The following is a 27,007-nucleotide window of genomic DNA, read 5'->3' as shown; positions in this document are numbered from 1 at the left end:
TTGGGGCCTTATGTATGGTAACTCATATAGGTCTTTCAATAATCATATAGCTAATTTGTGGTGTCATTACTTTATAGATGATGAAACTGAAACACTAAGTTAATTGCCCATGATCTTGCTACTAGCAGGTGGCAGAGCCAGGGTCTGTACTGTTTGTTTCCTGGGATTATATTCTTTCTCTTATACTATGCAGTTTCCAAATTGAATTCTGAGCTTAATATGTAGATAGGAAAATGCATTGCTTTTCTGGGTAGGTTAGACAATAATATTTTTACACTTTCTAAGAAATATACATGTTAGAATGTAAGCCTTTAATAAGGGCTACACGATGTTTTTGGTTAGCTTGTTATTGGTTTGACCTCTGGTTTGAACAACGTGTGTTAGCATGCCAGACCAATAAAAACAAGGTCCTAGACACATAGAAAGCATGACTTTAATTCTGGTCTCCAATAACATTAGCTTGGGCATTGCTGGTGGGTTTCTGTTTCTGGGAATAGTTTCCTAAAACAGTGTTGAAACCTTTAATTTAGATTTAAGATGAAATATAAGTAAAGATATTTAAGGTCTGTCAATCTGATAGAAAACCCTTATGATGGAAAATAAGTTTACTTTCTTACAATATTTTGCCATAAGGGGATGAGAAACACAGCTTCCTGAGGTTTCCCAAATGAAAATAGCTTTGTTTTTTCTAATTAGAAAGAGGATATACTCTGTAGAAAATTCAAGTAATAAAGAAGAGCATAAAGAAGAAAGTAAAAATTAAAGCCCAGGCATCTGCAGGTAATATTTGTTAGTTTTGGTGACCACCCTTGCTGTGCATACAGACAGACCCACCTAATACCTTATATAAACTATATCCTCCTTGTAAGGTTTTTAATATATCTTGCTGTTTTATCCATTATGTTGGGAATGTTATTTCATGTCAGTATATTTAATGCCATTCTTTTAAAATAGCTGCACAGTACTTTATTTTTTTAGATGTTCCTTAGTTTATATAACCTTACTGATAAAAATTGAAGTTTCCAATTTTCCTCTTTTATAAATAGTGCTGTGGTAGTCAGATTTCTAAGTATTCATCTTTGTACCATTATCTGATTCAGAACTTAGGGTAAATTTTAAAAACTGTGATCACTGTGTAAAAGGGTGTATATATTTAAAAACATGATACAAGTTGTTATATTGCTTTCAGAAAGATAGTACCAATTTTATTTTTATCACTAATGATATTTTCCCTATATCCTTATTAATTCTGGTACAATTTGTCTTTTTAAATCTTTGTCAACCAAATAGACGAAATAACATCTTGTTTATTTGATTCATTCATTCATTCATTCATTCAGAGTGCCCATCATGTGTTGCATGTTGTCCTAGGTACCTAGAATATGTCAGTGAGCAAAATGGGCTATGATCCTTGCTCTCATTCAGCTTATGTTTTAGATGGAGACAGACAAAGAACAATAAGTGTAATAGATAAATAAAATGTTAGAAGATAAATACTACGAAAAAATACGGAGAATGCTAAGAGGTAAGGGAGTTTTTGGGAGTGAGATAAGCTGCCTTACTTGCCAAATTGTAAGTATTTGACATACTTGCCAAATTGAATTTTGGGAAATTGCACTTTTTCCCACTCCAACTCTCTGAGCCTTGGTTTCTTCATCTGATTAACAGATAAAAGCTGTTTTTCATTATTTATGTTTTCATAATTTTTTCATTTATTAATAACCACTACGTCTTTCTCAAAGCTAGATCACCCTTAAGCCTTAGACCCTTTCCAGCTGCCTATCTTCCTTTTTTGTGCCCTAGATATTTAATTTTATTTATTGATTTGAGAGAGAGGAAGGGGAAAGAGAGAGACATTGATTTGTTGTTCCACTTATTTATGCATTCATTGGTTGTTTCTCGGATTGAACCTGCATCCTTGTTGTATCAGGATGACACTCTGACTAACTGAGCTACTCCTCCAGGCTGTGCCATAGATCTTTTAGTATATACTGGACTATGTCTCCCCTTCTCTTCCTTTGAGTCCTGTGAGCTACCACTTGTTCAGTTGTCCAACTAGAATTGGATGTCGTTCTCAGCTTCCTCCTCTTTCCTTCTGTATCTAGTCAATGACAAAGTTCTGACTAAATAAGTCTCATCTTAGGGTGTTCTTTCTCACCTCTCTAACACTATTCTTGTCTAGACTGTCATTAAGCTCTCATGCTCGGATTATTATAGCAAACCACTAACAGGTCACAATTCTTCCTGTTTTGCCTTCTTTAAAAATCCTTTCCTATACTGACATACTGGGCTAGAGTCATCTTCCAAAATCGTGTGTGAGATTATGTCACTTCCCCTGCTTAAGTATCTTAATGCTTTCTCATTGTCTTCAGTGAACATTCCAAACTTACAACATGGTTTACAAAACCCTTCATAGCATTTCTCCTTTTCACTTCCCTTTCCTAAGCCCCCCACCCCCCAGTACCTTTACACCTGCATTGCCCTAAATCTTAAGAGAAGCTGCTGTATGAACTGTATTCATTAGCTCAAAGGGCCAAGGCCTTTTTAGCCTCTGGTCCTTCGAACATCCTGTTGTTATCTCTCGGTATTCATCTTTTCTGCCTCCCGTCTGTTGGGTTTGTGCTTTGGTAACACTTTTCCAGGAAAGCCTTCTATGAGTCTTTAATTGGGGTCTCTCTATGAGTCTTAAACAGTGCTGCGTGTTAAGCACACTGTATTATAATAATTTATGTATATCCCTTTTCCACTAAGTACCATTCAGGTATGAGCTCTGTGATAACAGTGGTATCATTGGAATGTGTAGGGCCAACACATTCAGCTTGGGAAGCATTCTCCAAGTGTTAAATGAATGAACATTTAAAAAATATTATCTATTTGCATGTTTTTTTGAATGATCTGCTTATATTCTGTGCCCATGAAAGTATTCTTTATTAACTCTATGCACATCATCTCTTTATGCACTGAGAACCATTTTTGTTAATGGCAAATTCTTGGTCTTATTTGGTTGTTTGCCATTTGGTTCAGATTGTAATTTTTGAATTATAAAAGTTTAAAAATTTATATGAATTAGATACATATATCTTTTGGGGTTTTTTTGTTTTGTTTCTGTGTGAGAATTCATTTTACTTATTCCTTTAAATGAGGATCTGAATCCTCCTTATTTTAAACATTTATTTTGTAATTCACCCCTGTTCTATTCATTTTTTTATGCTTTTATCTTACGTAAAATTCTTTCAGTAACTATGATTTGTTTCTTGGGTTGCTTATTATCTTCCACAGATCTGTGTTGCTTTTCCTTGGTGTATTCTACATTCTGTTTTGTCATTATGTTCTGTAATACGTTTCAGTAGAAAGTAGGGCACATCTTAACCTAGTGGTTGGGAGCCTGGGCTTTGCGATTACATGGGCCTGAATGAGAATCTGAATTCTGTCACCACTGTGTTGTACAGTCGTATACCTAACCTCTCTGAACCTTGGTTTCTTCATCTATTTAATAGATGGAAACTATGTATTTCACAGAATTGTTAAGAAAGTTAAATGATAAATTTGTATGAAGTGTTTGTTACTAAAACAGGTTTAAATGTAAAATTGGACCTAACATCTTTTTTCAAAAATTTCTTGATTATTTTTTTCAGATAATGTGGCGAATAGCTTGAAATCTCCCTCTCTCAAATTCTTTTGGAATTTTGATTTGAATTTTTAAATGTATAAGATAAAATACACACACACACACACATATATGTATTGACATCTTTATAAAATCAGACTCATGATGTATTCTATATTGTTTCATACTTTTCTTATAATATTGTTTGTTTTGCCATTTGTGTTTTTGCAGTTGTAAATAGGATCTCATTTCTTTTTTTATATTGGTTCTTGATGGTATTTAGGAAATCTTTTTGCCTTTCTGTTTTCATCTTTTGTCTTAATACTTTGCTGGTAGAGTCTGACAATTATTAGATGATTCTCTTGGATTTTCTAGTACATAATCATCTTTTTCAAGTAACAGTGTTTTCTCTATTTCTTCCCATTAGTTCTGTTTATTTGCTTATTGCATTGCTTAGAATTTACTTCATTACCTATAGTGATTGTATATGAATTTGTTTTATTTATTTGAATTTCATTAAATGTATTTACGTAAAACTACCTTCTCTAGTGTAGGGCTTTAGATGTCATATTTGAGGGTAAAAACAGTTTCTATTAGCCTAGAAACAAAATTTGCTGCCACAGAAAAAGTCCTACTCCTCCCCCCCCCCCCATTTAAAAAATTGTGGTTAAAAATACATACAATTTAACATTTTAACCATTAAAAAAAAGTCCTGTATTTTGGGTAATCTTCAGATGTACCTCCTTGTTGAAGTGGGATTCTTAACATTTGACCATGGATTGATAATAACTAAATCACACATAGTGTCTGAAACATTTTCCAAGTTAATATATTTTTACTTTTTTTAGAAGGGGTTTTTATACTTTTACCTCTTGGTTATTATTATGGTCAGAGAGATCAACATCTATATATATATAAAAGCCTAAGCAACCGAACAACCGGTTGCTATGATGTGCACTGACCACCAGGGGGCAGACACTCAACACAGGAGCTGCCCCCCACCTGCCCCCAACCTGCCAACTTCCTGCGGTCCCTCCCCGGGCAGGCAGCCCCCCCCTCCCCCATAGGCCCCAATGGGTGGGGGCTGACTGGCCAACCTCCAGTAGTCTCTCCCCTGGGCAGCTGACCCCATTCATGCACGAATTTGTGCACCGGGCCTCTAGTTTTAAAACTAATTAATGAAAAATGATTCACTTTACTTAAAAAAATAAGAAAGATAGGGAAGTTTAAATATATTGCCTAATATTTCATATTGATCTACAGAGTATATGGTTTCAAAATAATTATTATGTCTTACATGTATTGCAGGTCACCATATCATCAGCCAACCTCTTACAGGCCAAGATTATTGCTGTCTGGAGAACGAGGCTCAGGTCAAACTTCTCACCTTGCTCCAGCGCTTTTGCACACTCTAGAAAAATTCTCTGTGCACAGACTAGATCTCCCAGCACTTTATTCAGTTAGTGCCAAAACACCTGAAGAATCATGTGCACAGGTAGGTGTGTACCTTGTCAGAGCAGTTGCAACTTTCTTGGTAGTGTTAATAGATACAGTTTTTCAAAGAACAATAATATGAATATTAACTTTTTGTTGCTTATTTGTTAACATAATATTAAGGTAGAGAATCCTTTTGATGTGTAACGTTTTTCAAAGTGAGCTTGTTTTTACAATGATACTTTATTCATTTCTGAAATTTTAATATCCTGTTTCTTGTATTAAAGTTTAATTAAATGGAGTAGAAAGGGAGTTTCTTTTGCCTTTTTCTGACCTTCTTTTCAAAGCTATGGTTTCAGAGCCTTTCTAGACTTAAATCTCTGTACTTACAGGAAGGGAAATGATACCCAATTTGAGATGCCAAGACTTAACATTTATCTAGAAACGTGATATTTGATTTTCAACTACTTTATATTTGCTAAGTTGTGAAACAAAGTTCTAGTGAGACTGTTTATATTTCTTGAGGTTCTAATATATAACTATGAATTTTATATAAGTGTGCCATGTTATAACTAGAGGTTAGGGGAATAAGTTTTTTTTTAGCCAAGGGATCGTGTCTTCACCATTTCTGTATCTCTGACACAGTGCAGCATAGGAAGTGCTCATTGAATGTTTGAATAATCTATATATATAAAAGGCTAATATGCTAAGTGTCTGACTCATCAACTGGTAGCTATGATGTGCACTGACCACCAGGGGGCAGATGCTCAACTGCACAGGCATGGAAACATGGAACAGATAGATGAATCTCAGAGGCAAGTGGGGAGAGGGTAGGGCAGGAAGAGATTAACCAAAGATCTTATATGCATACTAGAGACCCAGTGCACAGATTCATGCACTGGTGGGGTCCCTTGACCTGGCATGCACCCTCTTGCAATCCCGGACCCCTCAGGGGATGTCAGACTGCTGGTTTCAGCCCGATCCGTGCAGGCCAGGTCGAGGGACTCCACTGGTGCATGATTGGGGCCGGGGAGAGACGCGGGAGGTTGGCCGCTGGGAAGGGACCACGGGAGGGCTCCAGGATGTGTCCATTCTGTCTTGCTCATTCCTGATCGGGCGGACCCCAGCAGCAAGCTAACCTACCGGTCGGAGCGTCTGCCCCCTGGTGGTCAGTGTACATCATAGCAACTGGTTGACCGGTTGACTGCCCCCTGGTGGTCAGTGCATGTCATAGCGAGTGGTTGAACGTCCTTAGCATATCATTAGCATATTATGCTTTGATTGGTTGAACGGCTGACCAGACGACTGGACACTTAGCATATTAGGTTTTTATTACATAGGATTAGAGAGAGGAGTGCCACTTTCTTCTTTGATATTTATCCTACTTTTAGAGATTAGATGACTGGAGTAGTAACACTTAAGAGCATTGCAAACAACTTTACTGTTTTATTTCAGTAACATTTTATAAATATTTAATACATATACTATGTTACTGAAAACTATTCTGTACCTTTGTAGCAAGAAATATTTTTTAAACATTCTAAAAATATTATTTTAAAAGTTCATAGTGTTGATTTAATTTCTCTTTTACTTAGTTCTGTGGGTTTGAACACCCTAGCAGCACTTCACTACTTAAAAAGCCCTATTTAAAGGGTTCCCTCCCCAAAAACACTCATGTTCTGAATAAAAAATGGTATACCAGTAATTTGCTTCAAGTTTTTTTTTTTTTAATATAGTTTTATTGATTTCAGATAGGAAGGGAGAGAGATAGAAACATCAATGATGAGAGGGAATCATTGATTGGCTGCCTCCTGTACGCCCCCCCACTGGGGATCGAGCCTACAACCCGAGCACATGCCCTTGACTGGAATCGAACCTGGGACCCTTTAGTCAGCAGGCTGACGCTCTACCCACTGAGCCAAACCAGCTAGGGCTTGCTCCAAGTTTTATACATTTAATTCATTTTTGCTGTGTTTTCCAATAATGTTGATTTATATATTTGCTCATATTTTTTTATTTAGTGAGACAAAATTATTGTAGCTTTGTATGCAAGTGAGAAAATTACTCAGTACCATTTAAACTAAATTCGAGTGATTTACTAGGAAAATATAAATTAACAAAATTGACCCCAGAGAAGAGAGAAGCCAAACAGACAAAACACTAGCTGTGGAAGAAGAAATTGGTTGTCAAAAAAAAACTAAATCCAGGTAGTTTCACAGGTGAATTTAATAAAAAAAAAAAATGTATTTTTATTGATTTCAGAGAGGAAGAGAGAGAGAGAGAGAAACATCAGTGATGAGAGAGAATCATTGATTGACTACCTCCTGCACTCCCCACACTGGGGATCGAGCCCACAACCCCGGGCATGTGCCCTGACCTGGAACCGGACCGTGACCTCCTGGTTCTTAAACCACTGAGCTGTGCTGGTCGGGCACAGGTGAATTCTTTTAATCTTAAAGGATAAGTTAATTTTGATGATAGTTAAACTGTTCCAAAGTATAGTAAAAGAAGGAAAGCTGTGAAATCAATAAAAACGGTGATGATACACCTAAAGGAAGATATCTAAAATTCAGTTGAGGAGGACAGACAGTTGAAATAATGAAAGACACACTTTGCTTTTTAATATATACTATGATTCAAAGTGTAGACTGAACTCCAATTGCACAGATAAAAATCTCTGCTACTTTGCTTATTGGTTGTTGTGGCCTTGTACAAGTTGCTTGACCTCTTTTGAGTCTTACTTTTCTTATCTGTAAAATGAAAATAACGATACCACCTAAGTTGTGATATTTTGGGGGGTTGGGAGTTGCTTGTGATTATTAAAGTAAGCTTATTCAGTAAGCTTAGCATATAGTACCCAACAGATGTTGGCAGCTCTTTTCACAGTTAATGAATGGCTGGGCAGACTCCAAAGAGATGTAATAGAGTAATAAAGATGTAATAGAACTAATAGATGTAATAGAGTAATAAAGATGTAATAGAACTAATAGATGTAATAGAGTAGTAAAGAATTTGTACCCGTGTAGGGATAGATAGACAAAGTAATAGAACAAAAGAGAGAATTCATTTATGCCTGTAGAGTAATGATGATGCTATTTAACATCAATAGGTAGAATAGATGGATTATTTAGTAAATGGTCTTGGGAAACCGGCTGGCTCATTAAGGGAAAAAGAAACAAAACAAAACAAAACTGGATTTCCTACCTTTTTCTGTAACCCCAAAACAAATTCTAGATTGTCAGTGGGACTGTTAATGAGCATTCACAAGGTCATATATTTATTATCTTGGATATGGGAAAATGATTCCTAAGCAATGAACAAAATCCAGAAAATATAAAGATATGAACAAATTTGACTTTATAAAATTTTTAAATTACACATGGCCAAAAATCATTTAAATAAAATTAATAGACATAATCTGGTAGGTATATTTTTAACATACATGTCAAGGACAAGTTTCCTAAACATAAAAACAAGGTAATGTCAGTAAGAAGAAATATTAACCTAATATAAAAATTGGCAAAATTGGAGCATGCCATTTATAGGGAGGAAAAAAATAATAGAAAAAGCAACCAATAAAAATTTGAAAAGATTCTTAGCCTCACTTGTGAGTGAAAAAATATGCAAATTAAAGCAATGAGATACCATTTTAAAACAACTGTTAGGTTTGTAAATATAAAGAGCTTGATAACACCGAGCATTGGAGATGTGGGATACTCAGACATGGCTAGTAGAAATGTGAACTTATTTAACGATTTTGGAGTGTAGTTTGGCACTGTCTTTTAAAATTTCAAGTACATATACCATTTGACCCAGGAATTTTACATTAAAGAATTTTCCCTAAAGGTATATTAGCTGTAAGTATTCACTGCTGAGTGAACAAGGATATTCATGACAGCATTGTGTAAAATTGCCAAACAAAATAAGACCAAAATAAACAAACTGAATGTCCTTTAATGGTGGACTGGCTAAAATAAGTTATGGTATATTCTCACATACAGAGTGATACGGTGAAGCCATTAACAATGCTGAGGTAGTCTTACATAGACTGATATAGAAAGATGAAGGAGATATTGGTGAAAAAGCAAGTTTTAAATCAATCTAAGTATTCTATTCTTTATGTAAAAAAAGCCTTAAAAATGCTGTATCCATGTTTATATATAAGTGGAGAGTTTATCTACGAATACCGCCGTCCCCCTCCCCTCAAACAGCAACAACCACCTGTTAATAATAATTGCTTTAGCATAGGGGAAGGAATTTGAAGGATCGGAGAAATGGATAAATATGGTCATTTCATTTTATACTCTGCTGCATTGCTTGGAATATTATTTTTCTTTTTATATGTATATTTGACAGTATCAATCAAACAAGATAGAATCACGTTGAAAGGGGAACATTTTCACACTGACCGGTGTGTCTCAGTTGCTTGGAGTGGTGTTCTGTAAACCAAAAGGTGGCGGGTTCAATTCCCAGTCAGGGTACATGCCCAGTTTGCAGGTTTGATTCCCTGTGGGGGCGCATATGGGAGGCAACGGATCAATGTTTCTCTCTCTATATATCCCTTCCTCTCTCTAAAAAAAAAAGGGGGGGGGGCACAAACTTTCAGTTATAAAATAAATAGATCCAGGCATATAATGTACAACATAGGGAATATAGTCAACAGTATTGTAAGAACATTGTACATTGACAGATGGTTACTAGACTTAAAGTGGAGATCACTTCATAAGATGTATAGATAAATGTTGAATCACTATTTTGTACACCTGACACTAATATTGTATGCCAACTATATTTTAAGAAAAAAATAAAGTATGTACATTAAAAAAAATCAATAAAAAGGAATATTTTCAAAATGAGAGGGTATTCTGTCTGTTGTTCCTTATGGCTAGTATGTGTACATATTTACAAACATTTCTGGCTTAATATTAAGTAAGGAAATACTTAGGAAGCATTGTAGTAAACTACATGTTGATATTACTGGGATCCTAGAACTATTTTTCCTGAATTCTAGTTGGCACCATTGGGCTAAATTGGCATTCTAACTGCATGCTCTTTGGTCTCTCTCACATTTCTTGGCTCTTACTACTTTTTTTTTTCTTTGTCATGTGAGTGGAGAGGATAAAGAGAGGTGTCACTTGGTAGTAGAAAACAACAAAAAGCCAGTATTTATTGTTTTGGTTGTATTACATTGCATCTAATACACCAAGACATCTCATCTCTCCTTTCACGTGGAGGCTCCTGGGTTAGAAGTAGAGCTTATTTTTGAGTGACCAACAACTGGATGGCCCAGTCTGCCAAGGAACTGAGTCAGAATTTTGTAGTCATGGTAGTAGAAGCTCAGACTTCCTCTGAACACTGGCCAGAGACCAGATTAAATGTCCTGGTTAATCTCTATTTGTATCTTAAGTGCTTATTTAAAATTAATTTAAATTCATGAACCTAATACTGTCTTTTAAAAAAATCTTCATTCTTTGATGAAACTGAGGAACTTATTCTTAACTTGTAGAGATTGGCAAACCTGAGTATAATTTAGTTATAAGACTTTGGGAAGAGAGAGCATGAGTCAGGTGCTGAAATACTGGAAAGATTAAACACACACCCCTTCTCTCTATACTTCTGTCCTATTTTTCCTTTCTTTTCTTCTCTTCTCTTTTGCCTTGCTTCTCTTGGGAGCTAGTCCTCCTATAGGCAAGATTATCTCTCAATAAATGTGGAACATAAGGGTTCAGTCTGTGGCTAATCATTATTCTGTGCTCTTTTCCCCAGCCTCTAACATACTGAATATAAAATTGGTTACTAAAACCTGGCTGGTGTGGCTCAGCAGTCGAGCATCAACCCAGGAACCAAGTGTTCCCCAGTTTGATTCCCAGTCAGGGCACATACCTGAGTATTGAGCTCGATCCCCGGTAGGGGGTGTGCAGAAGGCAGCCAATTGATGATGTTCCTCTCTCATTGATGTTTCTATCTCTCTATCCTCCCCCTTTCTCTCTCTCTGAAAATCAGTAAAAACATTAAAAAAATAAAATTGGTTACTAAATACTGTAACCTGAACATGAAAGGTAATCGTAAAGGAAAGAAGTTCTAAATCACCTTTAAAGGGCTTTATTTATATGTATGATAAGATGGAAAGGGGAAGAGCCCTACTTGATATTTCCTTTTTAAAATTTTTTTATTTTAAAGAGAGAGAGAGGAAGGGGAAGGAGAGACAGAAACATCCATTTGTTGTCCCACTTATTCATGCATTCATTGGTTGATTGTGCCCTGACCAGGCATCAAACCTGCAACCTTGGCATACCCTACGGTGCTCTAATCAACTGAGCTACTTGGCCAGGGCCTTTATACTGTGGGAATCATGTTTAATTCTCTGTTCTTAAAATATATCCACATGCACGCATATGTATGACAAAACTTCCTTCTCTTCTTCTGACTGTCTCAACGATTGATTGATATTATTAACTGGGTGAAAAATAGTAGAGGAGTTAGTGTCTGCTGTAGAGTTTTCTCATTGTTTAAGATTTAGTGAGCATAAGAATTTTCTGGGCATGCTTATTAAATTTTCTGATTCCCTGGCTCCACACCCATAGATTCTGATTCATTAAATTTGTGGTGAACCCTAGGAATCTGCACTTTAAATATCACAGGTATTACTATTCTAGGTCTTCAGTAGATCCCACTTTGGGAAATGTAGTACTTTTGCTGATCACTGGATACTAGTTAGACATTTATTACTGAAACAATTGCCAGAGTTCACAAAGTGGAAGTGTGTGTGTATGTGTGTACATGTTAACTGAGTAATTCATAGTCTTCCAAAGGCTGTAGAAGGGGAATGGAAAACCTTGGTGTAGCCTGGAAGGTTTATAGTTGTTTCATTAAGTTCACGATTGATTATTGAATTCTAAAACAAGGCCAGAGATGTTAGTGTCTGTAGTAAAAGACTTACCTGTATTAACACTCTTAAAAACAACAATAACAACTATGATTTCCCTTTTCTGACATCTTCAAATGTATTTTGTTGCCTTTTGTATTATTTCTATTGTTGATTTAGGCAAAAAGTGATTGATGATTGTGCTGTATTTTATCTTTTTCATTAATACAGAAGTATGATTGAATTGATACATTTATATATGGTCTGTCAAAGCTTTGGCGTTTGAGTCCTATATGATGTTGCATATCATTTTAAATGGTTAATAAGGTCTTTTTTTAGGTGAAAACTTTAGTATTTTTCTTTCTTCAGAAAGAAAAGGTATCTGGAAATGCTCAGAGGAAATCCTTTTTGATTTAAGTAGCATTAAGGAACTAATATACTTACCTATGTGTTTACTTTGGATTCTCATGTGTTTGTGCATAAGGGTTTCTGGATTTTTCCTAGCAGTCTGTGTATACTTTGGATACTCTTATGTTTGTGTACATGGCTTTCTGTGTTTTGAATTGTAAACAAATTAAATCATACCGGTCCAGAATGTACCACATTTATAAAAATTCTTGAAGTTTTTAGGCAATGAAAATACCAGAAAAGAAATTTGGGCGATTTAATTTCCATAACAAGTTGATTTGTATTATAACTATTATTCAGAAATCCTAGTATAGTTGTGTTTTATAACAAGCTGATTTTTGTATGCTTGGAAAGAAACTGGTACTTTATTTCTTCATTCCAGAATCTTCATATCCAAAACAGTGCCTTATTTTCACAGAGGTGCTCAATAAATCTTAGGTAAATAGAATATAAATGGAGTAAAATGATATATATGGAGTAAAAATATCAGCAACATAGATATCTATTTTAATATTTTGTAATAACATGGTATAAGGCATTACATTTATTTTAGCAGTGCTTTTAAATTTTTATAAAAATTGAGAATATTTTAGCCCCCAAGACTTTTCTTTTACTTACGTTGTATCAATTTAGCACATTCATAATACTGTAAATGTGATCAAAACAAATTCTGAAAGTTTATTGATGACAAAAAGTTGTTTTCCTTTCTCTTATACAGCTCCTTTTAGGAAAGTGAAAGCTGTACTGGCTTGGAGCTTTCTGCTTCATTTATATTTGTTTTTAAATTATTCTAGTTTTCACATTCTGAAGGAAATGGCATGGGCTGTATATTCTTTTTATGTATTTATTATATTTTTATTTATTTCAGAGAGAAAGGGAGAGGAAAAGAGAGATAGAAACATCAATGATGAGAGAGAATTATTGATCGGCTGCTTCCTGCACACCCCACACAGGATCGAGCCCACAATCCGGGCATGTACCCTGACCTGGAATTGAGCCGTGATCTCCTGGTTCATAGGTCGATGCGCAACCACTGAGCCGTGCCAGCTGGGCTGTCTATTCTTAATTTTTAAAATATAGTACATTTTTGTGCCCTGAACATTTTATTTTGGCAGCTAAAGTACTGACTTGAAAGTCTAGCTTTTGAGATGATAAGGGACTATAGATGCAGTTTATATTATTAGTGTTTCCTTACATGGGTACTTCTAACTTCAGTGGCCTGATTTTTGCCTTTCATATCTTTAATATTCAGAGGAAGTAGTTTGTGATTTTTTAAAAAACAACAACAAAGAAACAAAACTATGTTATATAAGGGACCATGCTATCTGGGGGCAAGAAGAGGCCAGAAGGAAATGGAGTATATTGTTTAAAGAATCAAAATGAACAGTTCCCCATACACTGATATTTGTTCATTTTATTTGTGCAAGAGTGCTGGTCATGTCAGAGGTGTTTTGAAACGGTTGGTTCAGTAATTTGGCCTACTGTCTTTTTTTCTCTATAACAGTTTTTCTGTTTTCTACTACACCTTGCACATCCACCAATCCAAGACACCCTGTAGGTGAGTATTTTTCTAGTTATCAAATGGCATCACTTATTCCCAAGACAGTTGCCGCTTCACTAAAACTAGGCTTTATTTTTCTACTTGGAATTATCTGTTTAATTGGTTTCACAGAATGTATCTTATTCCACAACTTTACCAGCAAATTGCTGAAGAGCTGTTTTTACATTATAGAAAAGTCACAATAGGATTACACTTTTTTTCTGAAATTTTAAATACTTTCTCAGAGTTTGCACTTTTTGAATTTTCATTATGAAAATGGAGTATTAAAACAGATTGAATATATATTTAAAGAAAATATGAAAGTTTATTTTAATACTCTGAGATACCATGGAGCAAAGAATTTAAAAGAAAACTTGTTTTAGTAGTGCTGTTCAATTTTTCTAGAAATTAAAGATGCTTCTCCTCTAAAGGCTTAGGAGAAAAATTTTTGAAAAACCCTCAACTCTGTTAGTGTTGGTGATGCTTATATATATATATATCTAGTTCAGCCCTGCAAATAAGTTTAAAACACTACAGTACAGCATTATTGAACTCCGGGCTCTGTAAAGTGTTCATTATCCCTTAATCTGGAGTTGCTTTGCCCATACTCTTAACACTTGTTAGCAGTTAGGTGTTCTCAACACATCTTCCAAGAAAACCTAACCTACAAGTACTAGAATGAAAGGCAAAATTCATTTTTTAAAAAGGCTTTGGTTTCTCATCTTCCTGCGCACGTGGTACTTGCATGATTGAATTAGGTAGCTAGTTTGGTGAGTTTCTCAGTAAGCTGTATAGCTTGTTAGTCTTTTCCATGTAATCTTCTTTCTCCCCCAGCTGACTCTCCCGAGTTACAGCACAGAGTGGGAGCGGGAAAGTGACAGAGGCGTCGGTCACTGTCTTCACACATCATGCCTAATTTGGGTGGCATGTAATAATCCTTTTTAAATCAAATGCCTCACTTGCCTTTGTGCTGCTGTGTGGTTCCTTCATTTTGCCGATATTTATGCTTGTTTTTCTCTTATGAATCTTCTACAAGAACTTTGGAAAACAATAATCCTTGGATTTTCAAGATCCAGGATAAGAGGGTGCGTGTTTGCAGAAAAGGTCAAAATTTGAGTCCTGAAGGAGTTGTACTGTACAACTGTTCTGGATTGGTGGATATGCAAATGTTAAAGGAAGGGAAGGAGCAAATATTACTTTTGATGTGAGTGATCATAACATCTACATTTCCAATTTGGGGGAAGCATTTTATTTGAGCATCTTTCATCTGGTTTATTATTAAATTGGCAATATATTTTATTTTATACAGGAGGTTTAAAACTGTGTAAAATGTAATATTTGAAAAATTCATGCAACTGGTAGGCTTCCTCATTAAGAAAAATAATCCTTTTGATTCTTAGAAACGTTTCTATTAATCCTAATCATTTTAAATACTAAATTCTTATTTCTGTATCTTGAACATTATATAGGTTAATTGAAATGTGCGTTTTAAAATAAGGAAAAATAGATAATTTTAGTAATAGAATTCTCTAAATTGAAGAAAGAGAGATTTTTGCACTTATTTCTACACTTGTTAAAAATCTTAGAGATGTCATATTAACCTGTGAGAATTTATCGATGGGCTCTTAAGCTGTTGTTGACGTATATGTAAATGGTTGTAGTTATGCTTGGCAGCTTACTGATAGTCAACCTGTTCTTTATTGGTGTTTTTTGGCAGACTGCGGCTGAAGCTACAATAGGACTCTTTTTAATACCTAAGGAAACTTTATCTTGTATTTTCTGACAGAGTGTCTCAGAGTTTTGTGCTAATATATAGTATTTATTGCTCGTTAGAGATGCCAGGGCATTTTGTGACCATTTTGAATTGAAGATTGAATTAAGGTAAATTGGAGGTGAAGAAGTGGTTCAGCAGTAGTACGTTAATTTTAGGTCTAGGGTGGTACATTTTGTTTAAAATGTTTATTTCATATGCTTAGTGATTTTAGCCAATGTGCACAAACATGTAAACTATGTCTTCCTTTTTTTGTGCTTACTGATATCACTCTGACGTAGTGACATCCTTATCTCTTCATTTGCAGCATATTTTATAGATAAGTGGAACAGTTTGATACCTTTATATTATTAATATCTACTGAATAGGAATAATAAAATGGCGAAAAATACTTTAGGTGGGGCAAGGGTAGATAGAAACTGCATGGCTTGTGCATCAGACCTCGCACAACTTAAATATTTGGGCTGAAAAGAATTACTATAACAGGTCTGACACATTTTTGTATTTGGGGTTTACTGGGTAGACTTTAGATATTTGGGATCAATATCAGTTTGAATTTTTAATTCCATTCTTTTCCTTAATTAGATTTTTCGTGAAGCTCGAAGAACAGTACCTAGTATTGTTTACATGCCTCACATTGGTGATTGGTGGGAAGCTGTTAGTGAAACTGTGAGAGCAACTTTTCTGACTTTGCTACAGGATATACCATCATTTTCACCTATATTTCTGTTGTCTACCTCTGAAACCATGTACAGTGAACTTCCTGAAGAGGTAAGAACTGCTGGAATGTTTATCATTATTATATTGTTTTAAAATAGTTGACCTCGCCCTGGCTAGTGTGGCTCAGGGATGAAGCATTGTCCTGTGCACCAAGAAGGTGGCAGGTTTGATTCCTGGTTAGTGCACATACCCAGGTTGTGGATTGATCCCAGTCTGGGCACATGCTGGAGGCAGCCAATCGATGTTTCTCTCTCACATCAATGTTTCTTTATCTCTCTAATTACTATGAAATCAACTGTCAAGATTCATGCCTAGGTTGTACCACTTACTAGCTCTGTGACTTAAACAAGTAAACATCTAAGTTTGTTTCTTTTTTGGTATAGTAGTGATATATTCCTCACTATTGTTGTGAAGATTGAGATAATTCATGCTTAGACCAGAACCCAACATGTATATATATAGCATCTACTAAAGAGACTTTAGCTGTATTGTCATCAATTCCATTATAATTATCCTTCTCATCTGTTAGATTATTTGGTGGGATTTGACCTTCCAGCTTTTTCATTGGCAGCATCATGCTAAGTTGAATATTATGATGATGATGTATATTTTTCAAATCTGATATTTAGCTTTTGAGTTCAAATTCAATTTATATTTAATATATTAAAATCAAAGGTAAAATCACAGTTTTAGAAAAAATTAGTATATCAACTCATGTGAATGAAATTGATTTTCAAAAAATTATTTTAATACCCAAGTATTTATGAATTGGTGATTAATGAAACAAAATATTGTATATACATGTGATGAAGTTCTAGTCAGCAATAAATGAATAAACTACTGATAAAGTCTACACTGTGGATGAACCTCAGTATATGATGCTAAGTGAGAGAAGCTGGACACAAAAGACTACTAGTGGCATGCTATACAGTTTGTAGAAGAGGCAACTCTCTAGAGACAGAAAGCAAATCTCTAGTTGTCGGTCTGGGAGTCTGAATGTGAGGGGATTGATTGCAAATGGGCATGAGGGAAGGTTTTGGAGGTGATGCAAATGTTCTAAAACTGACTTGTGATGGTCGTATAACTGAATTTACTAAAACTCATTGCGCTTGCACAAGGACTAATGAGAGATATTAGAAGGTATGCATAAGTATACCTGGGAAAGTCAGAGAAAGCATCACCCAGAAAGCACCGGCTTGAGTGGAGAGTTAAAAACCGGTTTAGGAAAGAGTGATTTGCATGTACAAAGACCAGTGTGAACCATGGTGAGAGATGAGTTTTACAGGGAATTATACAAGACTTGTCTTCTTGCAGCATGATGTTTGAGGCTGAGAATGTCAGAAAATAAGTTAGGAGTAAATTGAAAGAAAAATAATTTAGCCTACTTATAAAATGATGGATTCTGAGATGGTTGTAATAACCTGGCAGGAATACCACAGGATTATTGTAGACTTACTTTTGGTATGTTTTATATTCTCAAAGTTTAACACAGTGTTGAAAAATGTTGAGAAGGGAGAATATTTAAAACTGAAAATAAAGGTTTTGCTATCTTTGAACAAGATTCTGGTACTTCTAGTGTATTGTGTTCTGTCTATTTTGTCAGGACAGAATTAATGTTAGCTATTTTGGCTATGTTTTGTCTAATGCCTCTTCACTCTTACAGGGTCTCCTCTATGTTTCTCTACCTTTATGGTATCAGAATACTTTCTTATGAGACTCTTTAAGATCTTGATAGCAGGAAGTAAGCCTATTTTCTTCAAGTTTATAACTGCAGTATCTGGCACATAATGGTATTTCGTGGTAAATATGCACACCAGAACTTCTGAAGAAGGGTCAGCAAATCATAGACCAAAGGGTTGGAGGGAATTGCACAGGAAGGTAGTCTAAAAAAATACTGGAAGGATACAAGGTGAAATTTTATAAACTCTTAAAGGATTTGGCTTTGGGTTGAGGTAAATAAATTCCATTCAAATTTTGAATTCTAGTGTTTACTTTTCATTGATTGTTTCTTCTCTGTCTTAGAATTTTAGAGCTAGGAAAGTCCTTTATAGATTATGTAATCTAGTGTTCTCTATTTATTCATGTTGTGACCTTAAGCTAGTTACTTAAAACCTTTACAAGCCCAAGTTTCATCTTTTAAATGGGATGCCTTCATACCTCATTGTTATAAAGATTAAAATAATATTTATGAAGTTCATAGTCTTCAATTCAGTAAGTGGTTAGACATAACAAATTGAATGGATTGTCTAACGTTTACCACAAATATATGGCTACGTTTGGGCTAAAATCTGATGTCTTGAATTTTAATCCAGTATTCCCATACTGTCATGGTTGGTACTTTCTCATATTAGTGACTGCTTCCCTTTTTAATTACACTTTCCAGTTTGATGTGGGTTGGGGAACAGAAGAACGAGCTTTACTCATTGAGTACATGCTTGTGCATTACTGTGTGCCAGGCCCTGTGGTAAGGTATAGAAAAACAGACGACTAAGAAATGGACTGTTCTTAGGGAGTTTGGTGTCTAGAAGTAGAAATAGACCTTCTAGAAAAACATAAATTAAGTGTGCAGTCAAATGTGGGTGACATAAAGAGGATTTTAAAAGCATGCCTTGCAAGGGGGATGGTTGGGGTTAAAGTCTTTATAGAGCAGACGAACACAGGAGAGGTATAGATAATCCAGCTGGAAGAAACTGACTTAATTTTGCTTAGGAGTTTTGCATGGAAGATGGTGTCATTGTGGAGCATTCTGTGAAAAGACCGAGGTGTAGTTCATCTGCAGTGATACCAGGATTCTAGACAATACAGTGGAATAGACTTGGTATGGAAAGAGTCCAGGAAGGGAAGCCAGAGAAAAGGAAATACAGAGAAACAGCGGAAGAGCAGGCAGTGTTGGCAACTTGCCAGCTGTGTGTTGTAGGTGCTAGGTAATTACTTTTCAGCTCCTATGCAATAAGCCCTCTGAGATTGTTGCCATCTGACTGTTACATTCAACTGTATTTTTTACTATTATCCTCTGACTCTTCCAGCTATAATTTATTAATGACTTGGGCAACTAAATAATTCTTCCATTCTTGTTTAGTCCATGAGGTTGAACTTTTCAATAGTATAGCCTGGGACTAGGTTAATTCTAACCCCACATGAATCTTAAATGAAGATTGCAAATGGTACTGGAAATTGAAGAAATTGTAATTGGATATAATAGGTAAGCTTTTAATTCTCTATATATTTAATTTCTTTTTGTGTGTGTTTGTTTATAGGTTAAATGTATCTTTAGAATACAGTATGAAGAGGTCTTGTATATTCAAAGGCCTACTGAAGAAGACAGAAGAAAATTTTTCCAAGAATTGATTCTTAATCAGGCATCAGTAGCTCCACCACGAAGGAAACACGCTGGTAAAGTTCCTAAAGCCTTTAGGAAAATGGGCATGGGAAGTGGAGTTAAGAGATGCCTTTCTTGGAGTCATTTTAAAATCCATTTCTTTGTGGAAGTGAAGACAGTTTTCAGGTTCTTTTTATCTTTAGATGGACTTATGTAGAGGTGGCATTGTGTTCACCTGATTTGAGATTGGGAAGTACAGCCTCATTGTTACAGCTTTACTAATAGATGATGGTTACTAAAGTGCTCTTGGAAGATTTCACATTCTGAGGCTCAAAAAGTCAAAGAAAAAAAAGTCTTTGGTTCTGTTCTGTTTTAGTCACTTTAAGTACTGAGAACTCGAACTGTCAGTTTGTGAAACACCAGGTGTTGTGCTGATTACTTTGAGGGCCAGGAGCTGATGAGAACATTTGCCTTTTCTGGTTTATTTTATTTATTGATTAAATTTTCAAATATTTATTGAGCACCTATTATATTATATTAGACTAGAGGCCCAATGCGCGAAATGTGTGCAAGAGTAGGCCTTCCTTCCCCCGGCTGCTGCCACTGGCTTCCCTCTGGCACCTGGGATCCAGGCTTCCCTCTGGCCACCAGGACTGGGCTTCCCTTGCAGCTGCGGCCTCGTCTGGAAGGACGTCTGGTCTAATTAGCATATTATGCTTTGATTATTATAGATATCTTATGCTACCTAGGCACTTGGAAATCTATCATGGCTTTGTTTTGAGGATTAGAGTTTTCTTAGATTTGGGCTCATAGCATTAAGAGGGGCCTCAAAATTTTTCAGATTTCAGTCCCCTGCCTTAAATAAGGACTACATTCCAAGTAATTCAAATGAGTTTCTTTTTCTAGTCTTAAAGATGTGTAAAAGATAAGAATCCTTACTCATCTTTCAGCCTCTCTTGGAAAATAATAATCCTATTAGTTAAAAACAAAACAAAAAACTAAGCCTCTTTTCCCTTGTTCTTTTTTAAAAATCTTTATTGTTGAGATTATTATAGATGTCCCTCATTTTCCCACCATAACCCCCCTTCCCCAACCTGGTTCCCACCCTGCCCCAGGCCTTTACTACCCTATTGTTTGTGTCCATAGGTAATGCATGTAAACATATAATAAGATCTTTGTTTAAAATCTTCCCACCCTCTTTCCTTCTGAGAATCGTCAGTCTATTCCATTTCCATGCCTCTGATTCTATTTTATTCAACAGTTTATTCTGTTCATTAGATTTCTTATTCATTTGTCTTGATTTTTAGATTCAATTGTTGATAGGTATATATTTGTTGCTATTTTGTTGTTCTTAGTTTTGATCTTTTTTCCTTCTTCCTCTTCTTAAAGAATACCCTTCAACATTTCATATAATACTGGTTTGGTAGTGATAAACTTTAGCTTTTTCTTGTCTGTGAAGTTCTTTATCTGACCTTCAGTTCTAAATGATAGCTTTGCTGGGTAGAGTAATCTTGGTTGTAGGTTCTGCTATTCATCACTTTGAATATTTCTTGCCACTCCCTTCTGGCCTGCATAGTTTCTGTTGAGAAATCAGCTGACAGTTGTATGGGCATTCCCTTGTCGGCAAGTAACTGCTTTTCTCTTGCTGATTTTAAGATTCTCTCTTTGTCTTTAGCCCTTGGCATTTTAATTATGATGCGTCCTGGTGTGGTCCTCTTTGGGTTCCTCTTGTTTGGGACTCTCTGTGCTTCCTGGACTTGTAAGTCTATTTCTTTCACTAGTTAGGGAAGGTTTTCTGTCATTTCTTCAAAAAGGTTTTCAATATCTTGCTCTCTCTTTTCTTCTGGCACCCCCATAATTCAGATGTTGGTATGCTTGAAGTTGTTCCACAGGCTCCTTATACTGTCTTCATATTTTTGGATTCTTTTTTCTTTTTGCTCCTTTGGTTGGGCTTTTTTTGCTTCCTCATATTTCAAATCATTGATTATCAGAATCCTCTACTCTACTGTTGAATCCCTATATATTATTCTTTATTTCAGTCAGTGTATGCTTAATTTCTGACTGGTCCTTTACTGTGTTTTTTTTTTTCCAGGTTTCTGGAAGTTTCTTGAGTAACCTTGTAATTGTGGTTTTGAACTCTATATCCAGTAGTTTTCTTTCTTCCATTTCTTTCATTTGTGACATGTTTCTTAGTCTCCACATTTTGACTGCTTCCCTGTGTTTGTTTCTATGTATTGGGTAGAGCTGCTATGTCTCCTTGAGTTGGTAGAGTGGCCTTGGGTAGTAGGTGTTCTATAGGGCCCAGTGGCTCAGCCTCCCCAGTCACCTGAGCTGGAAGCTATAGGTGCACCTCTTTGTGGGCTGTGAGTACAGTCTTGTTGTAGTTGAGCCTTATTGTTGTTGGTGTCCCTAGGAGGAATTGACCTCCAGGCCAATTGGCTGTGAGGACCAGCTGCAACTACAGTGGGAGAGCTGCTGTGCAAGAGATACCCCTATGGAGCAGGACTTGCTTCAGTGGGACTTTGGTGCTCACTGAGTCTGCCCCTTGAGTGTATTGTTTATGGATGTGTAGAGTTGTAATCTGGTATGGTCTGACACTGACTACTGGGTACACTGGCTCTTGGATCTCCAAGAAGGTGCAAAGTCAGCCACTGCCTGGGGCCACCCAGCAGGAGCCACAGAGAGATCTGCAGACTCCTCCTCTTTGTATCAGATTTGGAAGTGCCCAGATGAGGCCCAACTATGAAGCAAGGCAGGCTGGTGCTGGTGCCAGGATTTGGGCCTTTTATTGATAGGTTTGGGGCTTTCTGACCCAGCTGCAGCTTGTTTGAGAGATTTTAGCCTGATGAGCAAGGACAGGCCATTCATATGCAAAAGCTGCTGCACACAGCTTGGGTGGGGTTGTAAATTGGATGAGGTGGTCTTAGGTAATCACCAGGGCGGAGCAAACAGAAATGGCTGCCAGTCAGCCCTGTGACTGGGGAGGTATCAGCATAGGAGCAATGATCCCCGCAAGCACCTCTGGCTGGGAGAAAGACACCCCTGAGTTCTTGACCCAATGCCAGACAATCCAGTTTCTCCTCGTATGTGTCTGTGTTTCCTAGAGCCTTACCCTGTTGCTGGAGCTTAGAGGAAGCAGGACCTTGTAAGTTCAATTTGTGGTGCCCGCCTTTTAAGAGGAACAGCTGGGTCTCCAGCAGCCTGTGTGTCACTGAGCCCTAATTCTCACTGGTTTTTACAGCCTGTAATTCTTACTGCCTGTAGGGACTTCTTTTCCCAGTTCTGCAACCCTGGCTGGGGGTCTTGTGTGGGGCTGGGACCCCTTGCTCCTCCGGGTGGCCTCCGCAGAGATGATCTCCCTCCCTATTAAACGGCACACGTGGGTGCCAGACCAGCCCGTTCTGCGTCTCTGCACCTCCTACCAATCTCAGTGTGCTTTCTTCTTTACTTTTCTAATTGTAGGACTTCCATTCAGCCAGCTTTCCAGCGGTTCTAGATGATGGTTGTTGTGTATTTTAGTTGTAATTTTGATGTGGTTGTGGGAGGCGGCGAGTACAGGTATTTACCTAGGCTGCCATCTCCACTTGCTCTTTTTTGTTTCTTGTAGCTGTTCTTGTAGGATATTAAATACATCTCCCATCCCTGCCAAGTGTTTGCTTTTCCATATTCATTCTACTTCTTTGTTTTCAACTGGTTATGTCATCCAACACATTATAATGTTACTAGAGGCCCGGTGCACAGATTCGTGCACCAGTGGGGTCCCTTGGCTTGGCCTGCGGGGATAGGGCCTAAACCGGCTCTCTGACATCCCCCGAGGGGTCCCAGATTGTGAGAGGGCGCAGGACAGGCCAAGGGACCCCACCAGTTCACAATCGGGGTCAGGGAAGGACTGTGGAAGGGCTCCAGGGTGTGTCTGGCCTGTCTTGCCCAGTCCTGATCGGCTGGACCCCAGCAGCAAGCTAACCTACTGGTTGGAGAGTCTGCCCCCTGGTGGTCAGTGCGTGTCATAGTGACTGGTCAAACGGTTGAACGAATGGTCGGATACTTAGCATATTAGGCTTTAATTATATAGGATGGCCCTTTAGTGGCTTCTTTCCACATTTTCTCTGTTTTAATGAACACCTATCAAATGGCTATAGTTGTGAATCCCACCCCCACCCCTGGAAACCTTGGGAAATTCAATATGGAATTTATGCCTAGTGATTATTGGTTGTTGCCTTCTATATTTCTAAGTATTTAAAATACTTCATTGTGAAAATGATTCATTTTAATAAAGTGTCTTGCATTCTCCTAGATATATTTTAGTTCCATAGATCTGTGTTAATGATTAATATAATTCATTTTATTTTTGAGTTGCTTCTGTTGACATTGATTTTTCATTTTAGAGGCTATTTGAAATCAACAAGAACCCTTAGAATTTTAATCCTGATCTTCAGTATGTTACAAGAAAAGTCTTTTAAGGAAATAGAGAACTGTAATTTGAAAAGTTAATACTTTACCTTTCTAGGTTTTTTGTTTTCTTTGGGGGGAGGTGGTAGATAGTATACCACATATTTTATATGTAATGCTTTAGACTCGGTTTTCCATCTTCTCACTGTGTCTTTGGAATTCTCCATTCAGTTTCTACTTTTATTTTGCTCCCAGCAGGTGCCATTTACTATCCATACTTTGTTGTACTAAGAATATGAAGATAGGAGACTAAACTCAGAATTCTTTGGGAACAGGAAGGACCAATTACTTGTTACTTGCCCATTTGACTTTCATGTATATAATAAGGGAACCCCATTTTGATAAGCAGGTTTTAAACAAGCAAATCAGTATACAGTACTTAACTGATGTTGGTTTGAAATATCTTTCATAAGTTGTATATAAATAATGTTTCAAAATCAAATTCTTTAAAATCATATCATTTGCCCTTTAAAGGAGTCCTGTTGTGAGTTATTTTGTAAAGTAAAACTATTCCTTAACATATCTGGTTTCCATTCAAATTTTTACATGTTGGATTTGCATGGCTCACCTATGTTTGGAATTCTCTTTTTCTTAAAAGAACATTGTGAGAGAATGCCAGAAAAGTAATTGAGGTCCTGGCCTTGCCATGTTGGAATCAACATTTTCTTCCATTTTCTTTAGGTCTTTGTACTATGGAAGTGCTTCCTCTTGCATTACCTTCTCCACCTCGTCAGTTATCAGAATCAGAGAAAATTCGGATGGAGGACCAGGAGGAAAATACTTTAAGAGAGTTGCGGTTGTTTCTCAGGGATGTAACCAAGAGGCTGGCCACAGATAAACGCTTTAACATCTTCAGCAAACCGGTGGATATTGAAGAGGTCTTGTTTCAGTAGTGTGCAAACAGTGAAGTTGAACTGGCTAAAAGAAAAAAAAAATTGACATCTTTTTTTGGAAGGAAAAAAAGCAAAGGCATGGATGAATAAATTACCCCTAGCCTGTAAATTTTTAATCCATGTGATAACTACCAATGTCATCAGCAAATATTTGGTGACTTTTGGATGAAATTAGTGTCCAATTTGTATATGTCCTCTTAATTAGCATTGATCTTTGTGATCTCTTATTTTTCAATTTAAGAAGAGGATTGAAAGTTATTTCAGTGAAATGTCCATACTAGACTATTTTTATTCCAGGATAAATTCTACAAGCATAATTGATATTAACCAAACAATACCAGTTGATATGGGCATTTCTCACATTATGTATACTTTATTGAAAGAGGTTGCTAATAAACCTGAAATGTGTCTTTCATGTTTTAGAAATGCCTGTGACTAACATGCTACTTGAAGTTAAGCATATCCTGTGCAGCTAAAATTATTTTTCTCTAAGGATTTTTTCTGCTCCTGATGGAAAATTTCTCACTTTCTTTGTGCATTGTTTTGTGTCCTTGTGGGAGCATGGTTTGTGATGATGAGAAAAGAAATTTTCCATTTGGAATCTACTAGAATACTTAGATTAAAATTATTTTTACTTTTATTTTTTTATCCTGGGATAATATAGTGTGTGGATGAACACAATATGATCTTTACTGGCCTTCTTCTTATAGTTCAGACTCCATGTTTGAACAGTTTTGGTGTTTTAATTTTTTCATCTCTTAAAAATTTGAATTATGAAATGATTCAAAGTTTAATGTTGCATACTCATTATGAAATCTGATCAGATTCATTTGGAACCATTACCTCATCTATAACTGTGAAAATGAACTATGTCTGCCCCCCTCCACTCCTGACAAGTCTGAAAATACCTATTTTTTTCCCCCCAAATAAAAGGACTATCTATAATTTTATTTACATACTAGAAGCCCGGTGCATGAAATTCGTGCACTGGGGTAGAGGGGAGGGTCCCTCAGCCCGGCCTGTGCCCTCTTGCAGTTTGGGAGCCCTCGGGGGATGTCCGACTGATGGCTTAGGTCCTCTCTCCCGGGGGGAGCAGGCCTAAGCCGTCAGTCGGACATCCTTAGCACTGCCGCTGCGCTCGCCAGCTGTGAGCCCGGCTTTTGGCTAAGCGGCGCCCCCCTGTGGGAGTGCACTGACCACCAGGGAGCAGCTCCTGCATTGAGCGTCTGCCCCCGCGTGGTCAGTGCATGTCATAGCGACTGGTCATTCTGCCATTCGGTCGATTTGCATATTAGCCTTTTATTATACAGTATAGGATTTATCTACAATACATAGTTTTATCCATTTGATCCTTTCAGCATCCTTGCAAAGGTCCTTATGTTGCAAATGAGGAAACTGTGGCACTTTGGCAAGTGATACAGGCAAGACTCAAAGTTTTAAAAAAATTTAAAGCCCACATTCTTTACATGACCTTACAGCTACCGTTTTTATCTTTTCCCACTGGAATGACAGGACTTGCCAGACTTGCTTTTGTAATTAATGCATACCATTTTATATTTGTGGAGCAGTGTTTTTTTTTTTTCCCTTCTAGTGTTTTCAGATAATCTTAAATCTATCAGGCCACTTTAAGATTGTTTTAAGTATTTTTATTTCAAATTGGATATGGGACTCTGACACTTAATTTTTTCCCCCTGACACTTAATTGATAAGGGATTGCCCCAAGTTAGCTTACCATGCTGGGAGTAAACAATTTTGCCTTTTCCAGGGAAAACTTTTTCTTCCTAACCGGAAGAGATTGTCAGATTTCAAATGCTATCTGTGCTAGAATAAAGTTTATAAATGATGGTTTGGCAGTGAAAGGGGATAGAAAATGCTAGTCAGATGAAACTTTTATTTAAGTGCTATATTTTCTCTAGCTTCCTTTTATGTTGTTTCTTCTCACTTTCATTCTACTTCTGTTTTTTTGTCTGCTTTTAAAGCTGAAAAAGTAGGGATCTCTTG

General features: G+C 36.7%; 1 protein-coding gene across 1 annotated transcript in view; it reads left to right on the top strand.

The window, feature by feature from the left end:
* ATAD2B (ATPase family AAA domain containing 2B) overlaps positions 1-27,007 on the top strand; it is a 117,306-nt gene that overhangs the window by 61,581 nt on the left and 28,718 nt on the right. Inside the window, exons 18-21 of the mRNA XM_054727877.1 lie at positions 4,916-5,102; positions 16,211-16,396; positions 19,603-19,738; positions 24,795-24,976. Coding sequence (XP_054583852.1) covers positions 4,916-5,102; positions 16,211-16,396; positions 19,603-19,738; positions 24,795-24,976 — 691 coding nt within the window. The remainder of the gene's footprint in view (positions 1-4,915; positions 5,103-16,210; positions 16,397-19,602; positions 19,739-24,794; positions 24,977-27,007) is intronic.

This window comes from Eptesicus fuscus, chromosome 16 (assembly GCF_027574615.1).
Source record: "Eptesicus fuscus isolate TK198812 chromosome 16, DD_ASM_mEF_20220401, whole genome shotgun sequence".
NCBI lineage: Eukaryota > Metazoa > Chordata > Mammalia > Chiroptera > Vespertilionidae > Eptesicus > Eptesicus fuscus.
Note: the sequence above shows the minus strand (reverse complement) of the source record. Positions and strands in the feature narration are given on the sequence as shown.